The sequence below is a fragment of the Sphaeramia orbicularis genome, chromosome 4, assembly GCF_902148855.1.
Source record: "Sphaeramia orbicularis chromosome 4, fSphaOr1.1, whole genome shotgun sequence".
Classification (NCBI taxonomy): domain Eukaryota; kingdom Metazoa; phylum Chordata; class Actinopteri; order Kurtiformes; family Apogonidae; genus Sphaeramia; species Sphaeramia orbicularis.
This window is the reverse complement of record NC_043960.1, coordinates 2,536,606-2,558,568: the sequence shown is the minus strand read 5'-3', so window position 1 is coordinate 2,558,568 and position 21,963 is coordinate 2,536,606. Positions and strand designations below refer to the sequence as shown.

The 21,963-nt window shown below is 36.4% G+C and overlaps 1 protein-coding gene across 2 annotated transcripts; it reads right to left on the bottom strand.

The window, feature by feature from the left end:
• Nucleotides 1–1,576: 1,576 nt before the first annotated feature.
• mob3a (MOB kinase activator 3A) lies at nt 1,577–15,139 on the bottom strand. Of its 2 annotated transcripts, XM_030132611.1 has the most exons (5): nt 14,895–15,139; nt 14,722–14,727; nt 11,133–11,705; nt 6,222–6,424; nt 1,577–2,026 (listed from the first exon to the last, which is right to left on the bottom strand). In XM_030132611.1, the coding sequence occupies exons 3-5, from the start codon at nt 11,548–11,550 to the stop codon at nt 1,997–1,999; spliced, it is 651 nt and encodes a 216-aa protein (XP_029988471.1). In that variant the 5' UTR covers nt 11,551–11,705; nt 14,722–14,727; nt 14,895–15,139; the 3' UTR covers nt 1,577–1,996. The 2 variants fall into 2 exon arrangements, with proteins under 2 accessions (XP_029988471.1, XP_029988470.1); XM_030132610.1 differs by lacking the exon at nt 14,722–14,727.
• Between the last annotated feature and the right edge of the window lie 6,824 nt (nt 15,140–21,963).

Genomic DNA, 21,963 nt, shown 5'->3' with positions numbered 1-21,963 from the left:
TCCAGTATTATTGTTGAGCCTGTTAATGAGTGCTGTGGAGGTCTGCAGCTCCAGTAAAACAAAAGCCCTCTGTATTCATAACTGAACAGTCTGGCCTTCTTCTTACATAACCGGCTCACAGGAATCATTAACCTGAATCAGGTCTGCGGAGGCTCCGCTTCCCCTCTTCTGGCCAGAACTAGGACACTGGACAGGCTTCAGGGCCACAGCATGAACTGGAGGATTATTCGGTTTTTCTCACTCAGGTGGATTCCAGTGTCTGACGCCACCTAGTGGACGCTCGTCCACGTGAGTCCGTGCGCCGTCATGTGACTGTTGAGTCTCGTGTGACCTTCATCTGCCAAGAGGATCCGCAACCAACACCTGCAGGTTTGACATTTGAGAAGCTGCCTGTGGCCTGAAAGCCCAAAGTGTACAATAACACAAACATGATAATGTTAAAGGCAGGAGGAGGCCGCGGCTGCTTTTAGACGCTTTTCCAAATGCAACTTCAACAACAGGCCACACACAACAAATGGAAATGAGGACAATTACACCCACAACAAAGAAACAACTCAAACAAACAGGGAAAATATAATAAAAAAATAATTAAAATAGAATCTGCTGATAGAATTTCATACTTGAAGAAGTCCAGGCTGTGGACATGAGACTAAAACTGCTGCGATGATTCAGAATGATGTAAAACTGACACAAACAGCAGACACATAAGAAGTCAGTTTAACAGCAGAGCAGCATCACTTTCCCCAGAGATTAAGTTAAGCTTTATATCAGTAGATTAAGGACAGAAAAGTCAACTAGGAAACTAGGACTGGACAATAAAACTAGATTAATAGCCATATAATCTCATATTGGGGAAAAACATCATGATTGTGATGAACATTTTTACCTAAATGTTTTCATCTTATCCAGTAAGAATTTAGAGTTTACACATTGTATTTATTCTGATCCAATGTTCACATTATTGTCTTTTATACATTTTCATAGTTTCGTTCCATGTTGTTCAGTGTTTGTCTTTTTAAATGGTTTCATTTTGCTTCGTCTTTTAATTATTTTTGTCTTCTGTTTTATGAGTCGACTCAACTAACCGTTGTCTAGTTTCTTTAATTCCAGTTTTCTAAAGGTGAGAAAAATGAGGATAAATCCCAAAAATCAGAGACTGGAGTGTTTTCAGTTAGTGTTTTTGTCTTGTTTTATCTTTTCCTTCATTTTCTTCTTGTTCGCTTTAATATCGTTTTGTCTTTTGATGTTTACATTGTTTTCATGTTCTTTCATTTTCGTCTTATTTTGGCATTTACGTTGTTTCATTTGTTTTCAACCTGTACTTTCACATCTTTTTTGCATTTTACACTCAGTTTATTGTTTATATCATTTTATTTTGACATTTGCGTTTTTTCTCGTGTTGTTTACATCTTGTAGTTTTGCTCTTGTTAGATCCACTTCCACCATTTTCTTCTTGTTGCCTGTGTGAATACTTTAAAATCTGAAATAACCACCTCGTTTCTTAAATTTTCACTTAGGACCAAAGATCTGGTTTTAGAAATTAAAATAATTTATCGTGAACTTTTTTGGTCACGGATTGAAACTCACCTGTATCAGAGTACAGAATCATTTTAATGTAACAACACAGGAATTGTAAAGATGTACAGTGACAAATCGTACTAATTTTAGATAATTTCAGACAAAAAAAAAAAAGAATAAGAGAGACAGAAACATCCCGGAATGATTGAGCTTCAAATAAAATAGAAAACATCAACACAAACATACAGCCTTAATACTGTGCTCTGATAAAATGTTTGCAAGTTTTAAAAGGAACACAACGTCTCACATGACGACGCTCTCGGTTAAAGCCTACAGTACGCGGCTAAAATAGATTACAGTACTTAAATATAAAAATAGACTCTTTATCAATTTGTTTGTTCTTTTTAGTTCTCTGCTGCAGTCTTCTAGATGGACGGATGTGTTTGACGATGGTGTGTCCACAGTGCTGTCCGCTCCCTCAGTGGCACATCCGGGACGTCATCTCTTTCTGCAGGAAAAACAGACCCCGAGGAAACAAAAAATGAGTTACAGCAAAGTTGTTGTTTTTTTTTTTTGTTTCTAACTTGTCCTGTCCAGCATCCTAACAGCAGAGTGGAAGTCTGGCTGCCTTTGTGGGCTGAATAAATTTGCTTTGCCAAAGGAAACTTCATAAAGTATATGAAGCATGAAGCTCCCCTTGACATTCTACTGTCTTTATTATGAGTTTTGTTGAACCACATTTCGATGCTGGACCTGATGTGGGGGTGGGGGGTGTGGGGGGTGGCGAAGACTCTCACAAGAAAATATCAACAATACTAACAGTAACAACCATGGTGATAATTATAATGGAAACGATAACTACAACCAGAACTAAGTAAACTGGGCAGAAAAAAAGGGAAAAAAATTACAATAAAATAAAATACATAAGATCTATTAAATGATGAATATAAGAAAAGAAAGCATGAACAGAATATCATACACACCGTCCGCCCAAATAACACCACTAACAAATCCACACAACATCAGTTGTTCACGTGAATCTACTGCTGAGTTACAGCAAAGTTAATACATCAACATATGGAGCCGAGTGTGCAGTAAAAAGGACGGATGAGAGTCTAGGAAGATCACAAACAAATACTTTAAGTAGAAATATTCAAAGCACAAGCAAAACCCAGAGATGGAAGTGAACTAGGCCACATTTGCACACTTCTCTCCACTGCAAACAGAGTTTAATGTCTAATCTGAGCTCCGAACACACACACAAACACACGGTTGTGTAACAGAAGCCGGAGGCCACATCAATTTTCAATTAACAGACAATCAGTGAAAACAGCCGTGGAATCACTGAGGCCTGAGCTCAGATCAATCAGACTGTTTAATGTGGAAATGAACACCCAAAGTCAGTTTTTTATTCATCCTGCTGATGAAATGAGAAGTGAAGACAATTAGAAACAACACTGGGTAAACTGTTAGGAGTAAACAACTGTACAACTGTTCACTGGGGGAGGGGGGTTAGGAGGAGGAGAGAAGATGAGTTGGACGAGTTAAGGCTGAGATAGAACATTAGACATGTGCTCTACCTCTGCAGGTCTGTGAGCCACTGTTTCCTGTTTATTCTAGTGACTGCTTATCATTACTATTATCACTTTATTCAGGGTTTCTACAGGTTTCTATAAGGTACATTTAAAACCTTTTAAGACCTTTGTACGACTACTTGGAACAGAATTTAAAGCCCATTTCACGGTCATACAAAGGCAGCTTTTTCAGGCGATGCACATGTGACTAATGGAAGCACATGTGGGGCTGAATGTTCTGTCATCATTTCTCAGCGGGGGCTGCAAATTTAGCTCTAACTGGTTCCTAATTTCAAAATAAACTGTCAGGTTGGAACAAGTGGAACTGAGTAGACTAAGTGTTACTTTCTTTTCAGCTTGGACATTTAACAGACACATTTAAATACAACACAGTGAACAAGTTTATGGCAACAAAACTGAAGACCATCCATATTAAATTGAATACCTTTTAAATACATCTTAAAGGTATTAAATGCACATTTGTAAATTCAAAACTTTTAAGACTTTTTACAACTCCATGGGAACTCTGTTTATTATAATTATCATTAGTAGTTTTGCTATTATTAAACTAATATATATTATAATTACTTATTATTATAATTACTTTATTATTTATTTCCACTCGTAGTTTCTAATGTGCAATTGCCTGTTTCTCACAACTGTTTTTACAGATACTTTTATTACTATTTTCTTTCTTTTTGTCTTAAGTCTTAGTTTTTTATTCCTGGTACAGTATTTTATTTTTTATTGGACTGTCTTCTCTCTGTAGCACTTTGAGATTCAGCTGAATGAAAAGTGCTTTATAAATGCAGTTTATTATTATTATTATTGTTATTATTATTTTGTCTTGTAATATTTCTTATAGGTGTTCATTCTGTGTTGTGCTGCTTCTGGAACCTTTATTTCCTGAGAGCTCTGCCCAAGGGATCAATAAAGTTCCATCTACTATAATCTAAAATAAAAATATTAAAAAGTTCTGTTTATATGGGGAGTCAGTTCCATATATAACTGACATATGTGATAGTAGAATAAATACTAATGTTTGGAGGTAAAAGATGATCAGGACACTGAATAATGACTGTGAAGATAATGGACTCCACATCAGTGTAGTTTGGAAGTATTGATCAAACTGAAGAAATAAAAACCACTACAGGATGAAAACAAAACAGTGGACCGTATCAGGGTTTGTTGTTTTTTTGGGTGGTGGAGCAGTTTGCTGCCCAATTTATCTTTCGCAAACAATTTCCGAGGTCAACACTACAACACACAGGATGTAGGTGACACTGCAATAAAAGACTGTGTAAGACAGTGGTTACAAAACCGTTGCAACTTGAAGCCTAAAAATGAAATCCAGTGTCTCCCCAGGACACAAACGTATATAAATACGTTTCTACATCCTTAATGACACCCCCACTGTCAAATCCATATTGAACTTACTGCCTAATCCAGACGAAATGTTGGAATGACCGTCACAGTTAACGCCAACGATCACTTCTAAATCTATAAATAATGTTAGCCACTTATCACCCTGTACATGTGGATCTGTGGAGATGAGACCATGAGAGAATCAACACCACACACACATTTAATGCCACGAAATATTAACATTTACTCGTTGTTGTGACACACGTATCACAAGAGTGTTCCATTTTATACTAAGTTGGGGAAAAAGGCATAAAACTACAGTAACTTCTTTCCGTTATATCGACTGGAGGTGATCCGTATCTGACATAACGTTGGGTTGGTTTTACATTGGTCTTTGTTTTTGGCACGGATGCTAATGCTAAAGCTAACTTCTAATAATGAATGAGCTGGTGACCTGTGTGTTCCAGGGTTTTCACAACCATCATGAGACTTATAACACTGAGGAAACTCTGGTGTTGATACCATACATATTGTTCTAAATAGATTGTGTTTATTTCAGGAATTGTGTTTTGTAGATGTGCAGATTACTGTCAAATTGGAATCTTGTGTTTCTTTGAGCTCTTTTGTATATATTATAATAACAGAGCTACAATACAGTAACACGTAATCTTTATTTTGTATTTTCTTGTATCTTTTGGGTTTATTTTGCCAGCTAACACATATCTATAATGATAATTGTTTTGATTTTTCTACCTACAGTCATGGCAAGACATTTTTCCAATGACAAAAACTGCCTCTGCATAAATACAATTATTTTTGCTCTTAAAAGCCATTAAAGCTTATAAAATTCTTATAATTTTTCATCAGTGTACCTCAGAAACATATGGGATGAGAATCAAAGAAAACCTTAATCAGCAAAGCTAACAAAATCAAAATCTGCCACAAATGTATGTAGCTATATTTTATCAATCAGTTAGTTCTGACCATGAAAAAGACTTAAAAACCATAAATAACCTTCTGGTTTCTTCACTCAGGACCAAACATCAGCCTTTAATCATCAGAGGAATAATGATTTGATGTTTATGTTGATAAATATCGATACTGACTGATACAAACATTTTATTCTGAATTCTTTTTAAGCCATGACGTTAAATTTTTTTGCCAAAAACAGCAACAAGTGGTGCCAGGCCCAACAAACCCCGCCCCTCGCACATATTGTAGCTTATTTTGGCGTTGATCCAGCTGATGTCATCATGTCTATGTGTATGGTGATGTCAGCATATCAATTGCCTCTATATATGTGCCAAGTTGGAAGTAAATTGAAACAAAATTGATGTTTTTATAGACATTTGAAATTTGGGGGACAAAAAAAGACTTTAAAAATTCATAAAAAATTTAAACTTTGACCTACTTTTCCCAAAATGTAATGACTTCTATTCTGGGTCACTGACAATCTATAAACCTAATTTGGTATGAATTCAACCAATAGTTTTGCTGCTAAAGTGTTAACAAACAAAGAAATAAACTGAACCAAAAACACTACCCCTTGCCTCTCCTTCGGGGGGGCGGGGTAATAAGCCATCACAATGTTGTTCAATGTTCTGTTTGTTTCTTTTGTGTATGTGTGTCCTATTAAAAAATACATAAAGCCATAAGAAACAACATCACTGGACCCATTATCATTGTTCCTCATTAATATTAAGTTTCTCGTGCGTGTTTTGTGTTTATAGAGTGGAGGTGACTTGTGTTTCTACTGGGACTCACCAGAGGCTCCAGCTCTTTGTGGTCTGTGAGGTTGAACTCAGTGACGAAGTAATAGAAATGCTTGTAGCAGGTGTTGACGTGAGCCTCGGCCCCCATCTGGCTCACCCGGTCAAAGTGGTGGATGTAGACGTGGACGAACACCCGGAACAGACGAGACAAAATCTTCTTAGCCACCTGCATGAAGGTCTTAGGGAAGGGAGTACCTGGAGGTGGAACAGATGGAGATGACGACCTGTTACTCTTAATCACAGGTGGGTAATCCCAGCTCCATACAGTAAAAATCCTGCCATGTATTGGTTCCACCTGTTCGCTTAACACAGGTGATTCCACTAATTATCATATCTACCTGGATGAGGAGTGGTGCTCATCCAAATGGGCTGGTTCAGTGAGTGATTGGAACAAATACATGGCAGGACTTTTATTCCATGGGACTGGGATTTTCCACTTGTGCTCTTAAAGGAGTGAAATTTTGCTTTTTTAAATAGAATTCTTCATTTTCAAACATTTCCCTGTGGTCTCCATAAACTGTAAATGCTCTGCTTGGGTCTGAATTCTTCATTAATTCAACTCCACAGGTCGATCTTCAACCCTATTTCTGACTAATGACCCCAGAAAGGTCATTTTGAGCGCTGGCCCTTTAAATGCACATGAGCTACTTCATCCCCCACCCCCTCTAGGTTACTGAACGTGCTTTCTGTCCCGTTCAGCCACTTGCGTTCATTAATACAACCAACAACTGAACATTTTAGGAAATCCGCTCAAAGTTTGGACATATTTTCAGTTTTTACTACAACCGCTGCTGCTGATAAACAATTATGTCGTACTCTGAGAAATGTTTGTCAGAAGTCTTGACCTTATATGTGCAAATGCCGTGATGCACCTAGTTATAAAACATAACAAATTAAGAAGGAATTAAAACAAGTTGTAGAAATCCACTTGAATTTTTGCCCAAATGAATATAAAGATAGTTTTGCAGCATCTGGAGGGTTCAAATTCAAACTGTATGAATTATTAGGGTCCAAATACACGAATAAATGAACCAAAGACTAATTAAAGTGGGTTTAGCTAAATATGAGCCCTTTAATATTCGTGTTTGTGGTTAAACTTTTCTTTAGTACTGGGATGCCAAACATACAGCCATTGGGTCATAACCGGCCCATGAAACGGTCCAATCTGGCCTGTGGGATGAATTTTTGAAATGCAAAAATTACACTGAAAATATTAACCATCAATGAAGTCCAAATCCAATTAGTTCAGGGGTCACATACAGACCAGTATGATCAGACCAGTAAAATAATAGCATAATAACCTATAAATAATTACAACTCCAATGTTTGTCCTTGGTTTAATGTGAAAAAAGTACAATTACATGAAAATATTTACATTTACAAACTATCTTATAAAATGTGAATAACCTGAACAAATATGAACAATATGAAATGTCTTAAGAAAAATAAGTGCAATTTCAACAATATAATAGATCCACTGTGATCTGTAAGTTGTGTTAATAAGACGCTGGGACATAATATTGTAAAAAAAAATATCAGGTTGTACACATTTTCGTAATGTAATTGTAATTTTTTCACACTAAAACAAAGAGAAAAATTTTGAGTTGTCATCATTTATAGTAGGGCTGCATGATACTGGATAAAACTGACATTGCAATTTTTTTAACCCTGCGATATATATTTTGCAATTTGAAAAAATACTCAGGAGGATATAATAGCTGTGTGGCACCGACATAAATGGTCAAACACGAGTTGTGTTTCCTCTAGTTGTGGCGACAGGTGTAAGGCACTGTCGCCACAGAACACGTGTTTCAGTATCATCCTTCTTGTAGCCGAAATAATTCCAGATAACGGACATTGCATTTCTTTTTGACACTAAGTCTTCCTTTTCAGTGATTTTCTCTTGTTTGTTGCTCATTTTTCAACGTTGTTACCAGCGACTCACTCCATGTGCAGGGGCGTGGTCTGCTTCGGCAAACTGATTAAGAACGATTGTGATTGGTGGATGGCTGTGCGTAGTTTGTGTCAGGTACCCAGGTTAATAATAATAATAATAATAATAATAATAACAATAATAATAATAATACATCGGTTTTATTTAGTGTTTTTCTAAGTACTCAAAGATGCTTAGGTTGAAATCAGATGAGAACACACTGAGTTCGTTTGCCTCTTACACTGCAGAATCTGCGATGTGACGATTGCGCACACGTACATCACGATGACGATGCTCAAACAATTTATTGTGCAGCTCTAATTTATAGGATATTATATTATAATTTTACTGGTCTGGTCCATTTGAAATCCCACTGGACTGTATGTGACCCCAGATCTAGAGTGAGTCTGACACTCCTGCGTCGTCCTCTGGGGCCCGGAGGTCGGACCCCACCATGTCCCCCTTTCAGAGTCACTTCGTACATGATGGAAAAACCAACAGACCTCGGTTTGGGGGATAAGCCCCGGCTCTAACTAGATGATTAATGCACTATGTCGTTTTGCGTTGACTAATTCAATAACATTTGAGGAATCTGTTCCACGGGGCACGAGCTAAGGTCGTTTCTATTCATAGCCGACTGTACGTTGTGTGACCCATTTTTAAATCCATTGCTGGGATGTTTCTGTAGTTTAGTCAGAGGACGAATCCTGGCGCAGACCGAGATAAGAAAACCCAGAATGCAACGGCAACACGAGATAAACCTAGAGAGCATCATGTGTGCAATGTGGATAATTTAATAAATGTGTGAAATATCTTGAATCTTTCCATTTCATTTATTCATACGTGATGCTCTTCTAAGTGGCTTTGGGTTAACTGACGGGATTAAACACTGACAATCTCATTCATTTACCATTTATCTCATCTCTGATATTCTGTGACTTAGACACAGTTCATTTTACGTTCTAATGATTATTAAATAAAACCTTTGCTGATACCAACAGGTGTCATTAACATTAAGGGGATTTAAACATTATTAACAACATGTAAACCACAAACCTAACTAAGTTGTTTCACTTTAATTTTTACACAGGTCTTAGTAGTTTTGGTTTTATTTTTGATTACTTTCACTTTATATTTACTTTAAGAAGTAGTTTGTCAAGTATTAAACTATTACATAATGATGACAAAAGAATATGACATCAAAATGAACGGCAACTATCATTTCCACTGTTGATTAATTTCTAAATTATTTGATAACATTCTCAAATGTGGTGAGCTATAAGGTTTACTGTCATAAAGGAGTAAGAATCTACAAAATATAAAAAATTATAGAAGCCACAAGTAGAACCCAAGAGTTTCCTTTTTTAAATGATCAATTATCAATACGATAGAGTTTTTCATCATTGGACAATTAATCTACAAGTCAAACAATAATCAATGGAAGAATTGTTGCAGCTCAAGTATGACTTATTTATTTAAGGTCATTTACTGTAAAGTGCTTTCATTCTTGTAAATCCTGAAACATTAATGACACCTGAAAACAAAGCATATTTTTACCTGCAGCTCATTTGTTTGTTCAATGTATTTTTTTTGTTTGTTGTTTAAGAGACTCTTTCAGTTATATTATGTATAACTTATTTCTTCATAAATTTACAGAATTGCTGCATGATATAATATTTGATGTCATTATACATACATTATATAGCAGCATCACTTTAAAAAAAGTAAATAAATACATGACATGAAATAATCCAGCAACTATGTTTATTTTCCCAATTGACTGATCAGTTTTTTGGTTAAATTTCTGAAAATTCTGCGATATGTTTCCTCCTGACATGACACCCTGAGATAAAAATGTATTTTAATGTCATAAAAGAGTAGAGAAATTAATCTAAATCAAAAACACAAAAAAGAAAATTTAGACTTTCTTTCTTGAAAAATCTCTCAAAAATAATGAAATGATTCATGTAATAGTTTATAATGAATCTTATGGTTCACAACTACATGATTAATAAAATAAAAAAGGAACCATGGATGAAAACTTGGTTGTATCTAAAGTTGGCACAATGCACCTGTTCTCTTAGGAGATGTTTTTGTGCAGTGTCCCTGTTAAATAAACAAAATTACAAAACCATTAATTATTCGATGTCACTTATATGTAAAGCTATTTTATTCTAGGAAATCACACATTGAAGGAAAGATAATTTTAGCTGCAACGGTATGTAGTACTACATGATGTCTCATTGTTCATTGTAGTTTTCATGTTTCTGAAAACTGTCATTATTTCTTCTTATACCCAGTGGAAGTATGTGATAATAATGGATCATCTTATATAGGTATCATATATGGAAGCATCACTTTTTAAAAACTGTCATTCATTCACTTTCAGTTTTATTTCAGTTTATCAGATCAGTTTTCTGCTACTTTTAGCCTTGGTTTTATTAACCCTGATGGTTGAAGTCGAAGGCTACGTTCAGGCTGCAGGCAAATGTGACCCAAATCCGATGTTTTTGCCCATATGTGACCTGTATCTGATCTGTGAAAGACAGTTTGAACAGCACAAATCTGATTTTTTCAAATCCGACCCAGGCCACTTCAATATGTGGTTCTAAATCTGATACATGTCTGATATTTTACAATGTGACTTCAGTCTGAATGGCCAGGTCACATGTATCTGACCTTTACGTCATTGAAATCTGACAAACGTCACAATTCTGCATCCCAGGAGGTGAAGCGGCAGGAAAAACTTATTTATTTCCATTAGAGTGTGTGCCTGCATGGTCACCTATTACGTCAGTACCTCTTTTGCGCACATGGGTCATTTCAGGGTCGCATTCAGTTCATACTCAAAACTGATAGAAGTCGCACTTAATGTGGAATGTGAACCAGCACACAAAAAAATCCAAAATGTGCATTAAGACCTGCTGTCTGAACGTAGCCTAAGGGATCCAGTCCACTCCCACCACTTACCGACGTTTGTTGGGAAGATATTCTCATTGTTGATCTGTACCTCTATCCAATCCATGAGCAGACTCATGTACTTGGGGGCCGACAGCGCCGTCGGCCTCTTGTACTTGTGCTCGTCCTGCCAGCGGTATTCGTACTTGGGTCCGCCGGACATGACGGGACAGGTCTGGTCGGTGCAGGAGTCGCTGATGGTGCCATAGATGAGGTTGATGCGGTTAAAGAAGTCGACGACGTGGACGGCCACCCAGTCATTGAGGTCCTCTCCGTGGGGCAGCTGCACCGCCTGCTTCAGGTCCAGGCCGGCGTTCAGGGACGCCTGAGCCTTCTTGTGCAGCTCGAAGCGCTGCGTCCCGGGCTCAAACTTGCGCTTGGGCCGGAATGTCCTGTCTTTGTTGAAGACTTGTTTCAGGCCCAGGGACATAGTTGCATGTGTTGTTGTGGCAGGTGCTTGGCTTGAATGTGTCTGGTGAATTATTTACTGTTGAAATGGAAGCAGTCAAAAGGTTGTGTAAACAACCAGCACAGACTTTTTGTTATGGACGGTCTTCGAGTATGTTTTCAACTCAGGCTGTGATCCTGTGCATGATGAGAGGACAGAAGAGAAAGAAAGCACAATTTGGTTAGAAAACTCCCCTTTTCACTGAAATATTATATCAAATCTAATTTTTAGGAACAAATTCACTGTAAAATAGAGCTTTGAGTTTAATTAAAGTTGGCTGTTTTATGATACAACTGCATATATAAAAGACGGAACTAATAATTACATTCTGGATTTTTGTCAATAAAATGTAAACAAAGAGCTAAAACTCTGGTATTTACAGACATGATGAAGTTATTTCTGTAAAATCCTCATAAAAAATGTGATCTGACTCATGTTTAAAAAATTGCATACGTTTACAAGTGAAGAAATTGAGGCCCAAGACAAAAAATGAATGCAATATGTTAATGTGGAAATCATTAAAACTAAACTTTTCTCACATACAATAGTGATGGCTGATATCAAATGGACTTGCATTTATGGTTTTTGGATTGGCTTTTCCACATTTCAGCCATAAGACTGGCGATAATATATGTCCATATGACCTAACTTTGTTCTTTTATCGTCACAGTATGCTTATTGGTATAGTATTATTAGTATAGTGCATATTTTATTTATTATATTAAATGATTAATCTGTGCCTCTCTAATATAAATATTCTAGTTCAGCCTCAAGTTGCATGCTGGGATCATGTAATCATGCATCATGTAATCTTTGACCAGACGTTTTAGTCTGATATAAACCAGATATTAAGCTTGAAGAAGTGAAATTAAAAATGTAATGTTGTGTTGGTATGAAGACATAACCTACAGGCATCAATACATGATTAAATATTTCATTAAAATTTAAAGCCTTTTGAGGCTACACTAAGTGAAGACCATCACCTCCTGCCTGTACACAAATTTAATATATGTAGAACTGATACATATAGCCAATAGCTACTGTATAAACAAGGACTGCAAATAATTATGCTGAAGAACAATTTCGCGTGCTTATTTATTTAATTATGTAATTATTATCAGAGTATAGGTAACACTTAGGGCTGCAACTAACGCTTATTTTCAGTGTCGATTAAAATGCAGGATATATTTTCACTGAATCGACTATTTGTTTGGTTTACTAAATGTCAAAAAAGGGGAAATTGTTCAATAAACCCTAACACGTCATCCTCCAATGTCATGTTTGGTCACAGAAAAGAAAGGAAACCGGGGACTATTACATACATTTAGCAAGACTTTTTATTTTTATTCCCCCTTTAAAAACAAACATTCCCTTAGTATTAAAAATCAAAAGAGCTGTTGATTAATTTAGACATTCAAAAATAACCAAGTGATGTTATAGTGATGTGAATACCATCCTCAGTATTTTGCATTCAGGTATTTTCCTATATTTAATTTCATCATGTAGCTGTTCACAATACATTGAATTCAAGGTTATTATATCACAACAGAAAAAAAACTGAGGAAAAAGTGGCATTTTTAGCAAAATATACCATTTATCCTCAAAGTCTTAACCACCAACCAGTGAATAAAAGTGTCTACTGATCTAAAACTTTTTAACCACTGATCCAAAATTGAAATAATTGGTGTAAAATACAGATTGTCATCTTTTCATGGTCATCAGATATGACCCATTTGGACGTTCAGAGGCTCTGTAGTGAACATGGAAACACTGACATCTTCTACAACACTGATTCACCAGTAAAACCCATGACAGTGGATGGAGACATTGAGTTTATGTTGTGTTTATGATATTTTTGCTGATAAAGGTGTTTTTAATTCAGTTTTCTCAGTTTTTGATATAATAATCCTCAACTTTAATCTAAGATTTAATGAACATCACATGATCAGTGAATTACATACAGGAAAACACATGATTTTCATTGAAAAAAAGACACTAAATACAGAGGATAATATTATAATTAATGTTGAGAAGTAACTTACAAGGTGAAATATGGAGGAAAATTCCTTTGGGAACTGCCACAGAAGCAGCATTAGGTCTTTAGTGGTTAAAACCCATCTTTTCTCCTTGGCTTTTGAAACCCTGTAAAATGTTTGAAGACATTATTTTTATTATTCAATTGTTTTATTTGGTATTGGTTTATTGTTCTTATTTGTTACTGTTTTTAAATTGTGCAGCTTTTTATATATATATATATATATATATATATATATATATATATATATATATATATATACACACACTCTTGTATTTTATTCTTTTATTTAGGTTTTATCTATCCTTCTGTATTTTCATTTATTAATTTTTTTATTTTATTTTTTTACAGTTCTACGTCTTTTAATCTATTCTTGTATTTTACTCTGCTATTTTGGTTTTTATTTATTTTTCTGTACAGCACTTTGGTCCACTGGGGTTGTTTTAAAGTACTTTACAAATAAAGCTGGATTGGAAAACTAAATAAATTGCTTTTATTATATATGATAACTGTGGATGCTCTCGAATGCACCTGTTTCTAAGTTTTTTTTAGGTTGTCTTTTCCATATGTCAGACCCAGGTTTGATGATAACAAATGTCCAGATGATAGATGTGATAATAATGTCCATATTTGGTTTCATTTCTGATGCAGGGCTTTGTCATACATGACATTTCCGTTTGGGTGTTTCTGTGTCTAAACTCACTGTTCAGGCTTGTAAAGTGAAGAGGCCAAGGGAAATACTTTCAAAGACATCCTGTTGTACCCTTTGGCCCCAGGTAAACTCCAAATACAAGCCTGGGCAGTGAAACAGAGGTGGCTTTGGATGATACAGGTCCTTCTCCATGACTCATTTCCTATTTCTGACTCCAACTCCGTAAAACCAACAATCCCCGGAATGACAATAAAACCACGTCTGACCGACATTTAACACCAAAACAGCCCCGTGTAACGTTAGTCGACACCGTTACCTAAATATCCACGTCTGGTGTGTGTTATTTTACTGAACTGACACGGTTTTTATGGTTGTTTTCGACCTAAAAGCAGCAGATTAAAACACAGGGCACATGACGGCTCTGCGAAGTTTAGACGTGACGTTACAAGCTAGCGTTAACTCCGACTTGTTGCTTCCTTAAACGACTAAAAACACGCACAAAACAAGACCAAATTTATATCATTTATTCTAATTTCAAGCCAAAACCCGACTCGTTGTCACAGAAGCAGTGTTTGATCTCGGACCCAGGGTTTTGGCGGTGATCAAACGGCTGCTTCAAAGCTACTTTCCAGAACTTACTTGTTCCGCCTTCCTGTTCCGTCAGTTTCCTTCGATCTTTCGCCGAAAATTTATCCGATTTCTGATCAATAAGCTTCACGTCCGGGACAAACGGAGACTACATTATGAGAACATGATGTCATATGTGTTGTAGAAACGCGGATTATTCCATAAACATGTCACTTTATTAAAGAAACTATCGTGTGACTCCTCCCTGACGGACGAAAAGTACGAGCCTCCGTTAAGTTAAAGGCGGAGGAGGGCACTTCCGGTGTGGGCCTCCATAATAAAAGACACACACACACACACACACACACACACACACAGGTTAAAGCATAAGCAGTCCGCCAAAGGGTCCAACCTGACCTCTGGGAGGAACTTTGACAAATGCAACAGTGGACTCTCTGCACAGCTCCACTACTTCCTGAACTTCAGGTGGCTCCTTTATTTCCTGTCTTTCATGATTGGACACACTGATTAATCCAGGTGTGTCTAATTAATCAGTAGTCACAACAAGAGGCAGCAGACACACCTGTGTCCAACAGAGCAGTGGTTCTCAACCTTTTTCAGTCATGTACCCCCTAAACAGCACAAAGCATTTTTGGTTGAAAAAAAAAAGACTTAAAACAGAGTGCTGTGCCATCAGTGTCTGATTTATTAAACTTTGGAACTCCATTTGTAGTGGTCTCTTTTGAACTATTTGGAAATAAAAACATATAACTAAAAAAAGAAAGAAAGAATTAATTTAATTACAAGTAAAGATTTGTGCACATAAAAATAATTATCAACATAAAGTGTCCTCCTTTGGGATCATAGTAAAGATGTGTTCTCAAAAAGAAATAATTAACTTAATTATGAATAAAGCTTTGTCTACATAAAAATAATTTTCAACATAAAGTGTCCTCTTGTGGGATCAGACAGGTTCCTCTTAAAAAATTCTTGGCTTACCAATGTGACATCCATGTTTAGTTTTCACATGACGCTGCACATGTGCTAGCTTCATCCTACTGTTAGCTAGTTAGCTGTTAGCTTCATCCTACTGTTAGCTAGTTAGCTGTTAGCTTCATGCTACTGTTAGCTAGTTAGCTGTTAGCTTCATGCTACTGTTAGCTAGTTAGCTGTTAGCTTCATGCTACTGTTAGCTAGTTAGCTGTTAGCTTCATGCTACTATTAGCTAGTTAGCTGTTAGCTTCATGCTACTGTTGGCTAGTTAGCTGTTAGCTTCATGCTACTGTTGGCTAGTTAGCTGTTAGCTTCATGCTACTGTTAGCTAGTTAGCTGTTAGCTTCATGCTACTGTTAGCTAGTTTCTCCCCACAGAAAAAACACAGTGCCTTGGTGGGTTGCAACTTGTGGACATAAATCCAAATACAACATAATCTTCAAGATACAGATGGAATTTTGCAGGCTCTGCTTTGGCCTTCTTTGCCACTTGTCGGTCCGTTTTTTCAAAATAATTAACCACGACTCCACTGATTGAGTTTTCAGGTGATTGACAGGTGATGCTAGGTGGCATATGACAGGTTGGGTCAAACCATTCTGGTCTGGGGGAGACTCTGGGTTTTTAGGATGATGAAATTGAATAGCATACTGAATATAAAATTAATTTTATGAACTTATATATTTTCCTGAAATTTTTGATTAATTTAATAATTATTTTTAAAGGATTTTTGCATGGATGCTACTTTTTAAACATATTTTAAAATCTCATGTACCCCCTGGAGTGCCTTCACGTACCCCCATTTGAGAACCACTGCAATAGAGGGTCTGCATGTGACGTCACCACTAGCAGAAGTCACCGTGGTTCCGTCCACTGAGTGTCAGAAAGAGGGAGATGAGTGACAGCTTTGTCTTGAATACTGCAAAAACTTTAGAACAATCTAAAAAATGGGTCAGAGCTGTTGTGTCATTGATCGCACAAATAGGTTCAAAAGCACTGGGAGCTATCGTTTTAGCGGCGACCTAAAGCCACAGACAGAAGAAGCAGATGGATCGCTGCAATTCAGAGAAAGAACTGGAATCCAGACAACCAAACCTGGATCTGTGTCAGCTAACGTTCATTTCTGCTGTGTTCTGGTGTAAAATCATCCCTTAAATTCCATCTGGTTTTGGCTAACGTTCCTTCTTAGTAAAGCTCTTCATGTTAGCATCTGTCATTTAGTTCTAGATTTCAGAACTGAATTGTTTGTGTCTTCAGTTGTGTGATTGTGAACCTTGTGCTCTACATGATTTGTAAACTAGCTTAAACTGAGGCTAACCTAGTTTTCCAGATCAGGGGCTACTGTAGCACACAGCTGTTGGATCTGTGTTGGATCCAGTATTTGATGTGAACTCTCCTTAAATCTCCACAGTACCAGTAGATCATCCACTCACTTGGGTCAGTACTAAGGGTTCAACTCCAGTAAATCAGTAGTGAACTGTGAGCACTACTGCTGGGCCTTTACCGCCCAAATCACCGCCAACAAACTCCGTCTGCACTGACACAAAACCTCCAAAACAATAGTATGTTGAATGAAAGCACTCACCAGCTGGAATCCTCTAATGAACCAGGACCAGGATGGACACAACTCTGGGTCTGTTGGATGCTTTCAGCCTTTGCATTGGGGATTTTCCCGGCGTTGAACTCAGGTTCATGTAAATGTCAGGATAGGTGGTTTCTGTCCCAGATCAGTGTTGGTAGAACACTGGTTGTTTGGTAGCTTGGATGGATCCATGTCCAGTCCAGCTGTCTTTAATTCCACCTTCTATTCCACAGTTTTCCGGGTCTCGCTGTAGTTACCGCTATACTCCGCCATGTTGAGCCGGTTTGTTTTTGCCGCTCAGTCTGACTGAGAGGGGCGTGGCCTGGGGGGAAATGACGGATGTGCATTCCCTCTATAGTGAAAGACAGGAAATAAAGGACCCACCTGAAGTTTAGGAAGTAGTGGGGCTGTGCATAGAGTCCATTACACTGAGATAATAACAATCATTTTAGTTCAGGTTCCACAACTGGAAGATTCATACAAACACATCATTCTTAAGTCTCTTTTTCTGCGTTTCCACTACGTGGTATCAGCTCTTCTCGACTCGGCCTTTTTGCGTTTCCATTATGAAAAAGGACCTGGAATCTGGTACCTGGTACTAGGTTTTTGGTATCACCTCCGCTGAGGTTCCAGGACTGGGGACCAGATACTAAAACATGATGTAAACATTGCAGACCACTGATTGGTCGGGGAGTTGTCTCTGTGACCCGCCACTTTACAAAAAACAGATGCAGAAGTTGACAGTAAACATGTTGGTACACCATGGTTTGTCGAGGAGGTTCAGATGTAAAAATTCTGCATGAGCTTGACGAGGCAACACACAACGAACGAGTTTATCAGCGACTCTGAGCAGACGACACGGAAGTAACGCGCCGCATCGCTATGACCTCCAGGTACTGTAAAGTGGGTAGTATCCTGGAATGGAAACGGTTTCCAGGAATAGGACTGGGTACCCCAGTCGAGTCGAGCTGAGCTGGTTCCACGTAGTGGAAATGCAACATTTGTGACCTTGGCATTAGCGCTCTTTCCTTGAAAATGACAACATCCGGTCTCAGAAAAGGCAAGGCAAATTTATTTGTATAGCACAATTCATACACAGTGCTTTACAAAACTGGAAAAGAGACAGGTTAAAAACCAACAAGTACACTTAAAACATAATCAATAAAACATAAATAATAATCACTTAAAATTAAGTAAAAGAGAAAAGTGCAGATAGAACCCTTTCAGTTGTTCTATGCACAGTTGAACAGCTGTTTTCAGCCTGGACTGAAACACCGTCACAGTTCAGGTCTGTCACATCATCAGGAAGACTGTTCCAGAGTTTAGCTGCATAGAACTGAAACACAGCTGCACCGGTTTAGTCCTGACACCAGCAGAAGACCAGTCCATGAGGTTCTCAGGGTCCGAGATGGTTCATATGAGACCAACATAGAGATGTACTTTAGTGCTGGACCATGGAGAGAAAAAAAAAAAGCTGTTTTTGGTTCATTGTTTTCATTTCTGTCAGGTAGTAACTTTCTTTTTTGTTATTAGAGAAAACTAAAATCAATCTGTTTTTTAAATTTGGTTCATTTGTTTTGACACTGAAAAAGAATTTTCTTTTAAAACTGAAATTAAAACTGAATTTCAAGGCATTTTTAGATGCCTTGAAATTCAGTTTTAATTCCTCTATTTTAAGATGAAAATCAATTAACCACTAGTTTTTCTTTTGTTTCTGGAAAGAAAATCCAATTTCCAAAAGACACACTAACCCTAAAGATATGATGACAGGATTAATTAATATTATTGTTGTTCAGATTACTGTAAATTTTTTCATTGAGGTCACTGGTCGATTTTTTAAAATAAAATGTCAAGAATTATAAGCTATATTGATTAAAAAAAAAAAAAAAAAGATTTTGATTTAGTCTCCAGATATTTTATTCAGCAAAGAAAACATAAAACATTATAATTAATAAACAAAAATCAGAATATTTAGACTTTTTTCATGAAAAAGTTGTTTAATCGGTTGTTATTACAGCTGCCAATTCAGTGTTTCATTTACTTTTTTTTTGAGTACATAGTAGTTTTAGTTTTGCAGTAATGACCAGTTTTATGTTAGATTTAGGTTAAATGACCCACATGTATCTACTACAAATGAGGTAATTTAAGGTTATTTAAGAAAATCACAGAAGTCCTTTACCTTTAAAACAAACAGCTTTAATAATTGCCAAGTTTTTGACAAATATTTTGATATGAGTCACAATTTTAAACAGTTATTTTTGCTTTTCATTTTGATTGAAAAACCAATAATGCAGATGTTTGTTGCATGTGTAGGATGTCATCTCTGCAGGGCCACAGTACTTTCTAATGCCCAGTATTTGGTGTCAGGTTTTATTTTGAAGGGACACTCTTGGTCTTCCTGTCCTGTGTGTCCTCTCAGCTGCTGGAGGACTCATCTGATGTGATGCAGAACGGCAGGGGGTTATTTCATAACATCACAGTCATAGTGCATCACATCACACTTTCACTATAAGAACAAGCACATGGGAGGTGTTTCATCACATACTAGAACGGATGCATCGTCTTGGACTTGACTGGGTTAGCTGAGCAGACATTTGACCCATAAAGACCCAAACACACACTGGCATCATCTACTGATGTAAAATATTGAATACCTGTTGATCCACTAATCCTGTTAATATGTGGGAAAAACTGGTGTAAAATAGTTTCTCATCTTTTTATGGTCATCAGATATGACCCATTTGGCATGTTGTAGAAGATAATGGTGTTTCCATGGTAACTACAGAGTCTCTAAACATCCAAATAATTCATATGTGATGACCATGAAAAGATGACAAACTGTATTTTACAGCAATTATTTACATGTATTGATAGGATTAGTCCAGTGTTTTTCAACCTTGGGGTCGGGACCCCACGTGGGGTCACCTGGAATTCACATGGGGTCTCCTGGAATTTCTAGTAATTGATTAAAAAAAAAATAAAAATACTAATAAAAAACATATGGTGAGTTGAGAGAGACAATCACAATATATAAAAGACATGACACACTGAAGCTGAAACTGCAGCACTGTGGTTCTGTTTCTGTGTCAAATGTTCATTGTGGTCAGTTTCAGATGCTGCAGCTCTTTCATAATTCATAGTTTCAGTTCGTGTTTGTTCAGTATTAATTTTCCTCCTTGTGAATCACAGCTGGACTGACTGGACATATTCTGACCAAGGAAAATCACATTCTCCCTTTGTGCAGTAATCTACACCTGGATTTACTGCCTCTGTCCACAATAATAGACATTATACAGACTAAATTAGGTCTAAAATTAATGTTTATTAGCAACATAGTATTGCAAACTATTACATGATCAAAAACAAATTAATTCAGCAAAAAAAAAGTCTGTGTTTTGAATGTCTGGGATTGCAAGAAGTTTGTGATGTTAAAATGGGGTCATGAGTCAAAAAAGGTTGGGAACCACTGGTTTAGTGAATCAATAAATGTTAAACAGTTTCCACCAGTAGATGGTTTTGGTCACCAGTGGCTGTTTGGGTCTTTATGGGTGAAAGTCTCTTTTTACATGTCGTTTTTATCTTGTTGCCTTTTACATTTAAAAAAAAATCTTTTTGTCTTTTATGACATTTATATTTTGTGTCATCATTTATATAATTTCCTCTTCTGTCGGTTACATTGTTTTCAGCCTGTGTCTTTTATTTAATTTTCAACTTTTGTCTTGTTGCATGTTTTGCATTATTTTCATCTTATTTCCTCTTTTTGCTTCTTTTCCATTGTTTTCAAATTATTTTATCTTGTATCTTTTAAATAATGTTCAATTTGTTTTGTATTTCAGATCATTTTCATTCATTCATCTTTTTATTTCATTATTTTCATTGTCCATCTTTCACATGTTCTTGTCCATAAACTCTTCAACTGATATTATTTTATGTGAAATAAAATGAGCTCCCATATCCCATTGTTGTTATCTATTCTACTGACAATAAAACAGACCTTACATTTTATGTTAGATTTTAAAAGTAACTTAATTGTTAAAAAAAAAAAAAAAAATTCTAACAAGTCTAACTACAGAAGCGTATCGCATTCACACTAAAAAATAAATTTCGGCTCTGTTTTTCCAAACTAACGAGATAATTATCTTAAATTACAAGAAAAAATAAGTAAAAAAAAAATTCGGCTCTGTTTTTCTGAATTAACGAGATGCTGTTTTCTGAAAAAATAAAAAGTCAGCTCTGTTTTTACGAGATAATTATCTTATTAACTCAGAAAAACAGCCGAATTTTTTTAAACTTATTTTTTCTCGGAATTATGAGATAATTATCTTCTTAATTCGGAAAAACTGAGCCAAATTTTATTTTTTGTGTGAATACAATACGCTTCTGTATCTAACCCATCTTAATCTTTACTTTGCAGTGTTATTTTCCATTTAAATAAATAAAAAACCATCAACAACCACAGTCACTGCAGACACTATTTAAGTTTTTAACTGACTATGTGTGATATTTCATTGTAAGCAACTCTACGTCTGAAACTTTCTCCGTAAATGTAAAAGAAAATGACACTTTTCT

Excerpts from the sequence above, each read along its gene's own strand:
- mob3a (XM_030132611.1), bottom strand. The coding sequence starts at position 11,550 with ATGTCCCTGGGCCTGAAACAAGTCTTCAACAAAGACAGGACATTCCGG. Across the intron at positions 6,425-11,132 it reads TATCTTCCCAACAAACGTCG|GTACTCCCTTCCCTAAGACC; the intron begins GTAAGTGGTGGG and ends TTCCACCTCCAG. Across the intron at positions 2,027-6,221 it reads ACAAAGAGCTGGAGCCTCTG|AAAGAGATGACGTCCCGGAT; the intron begins GTGAGTCCCAGT and ends TTTTTCCTGCAG.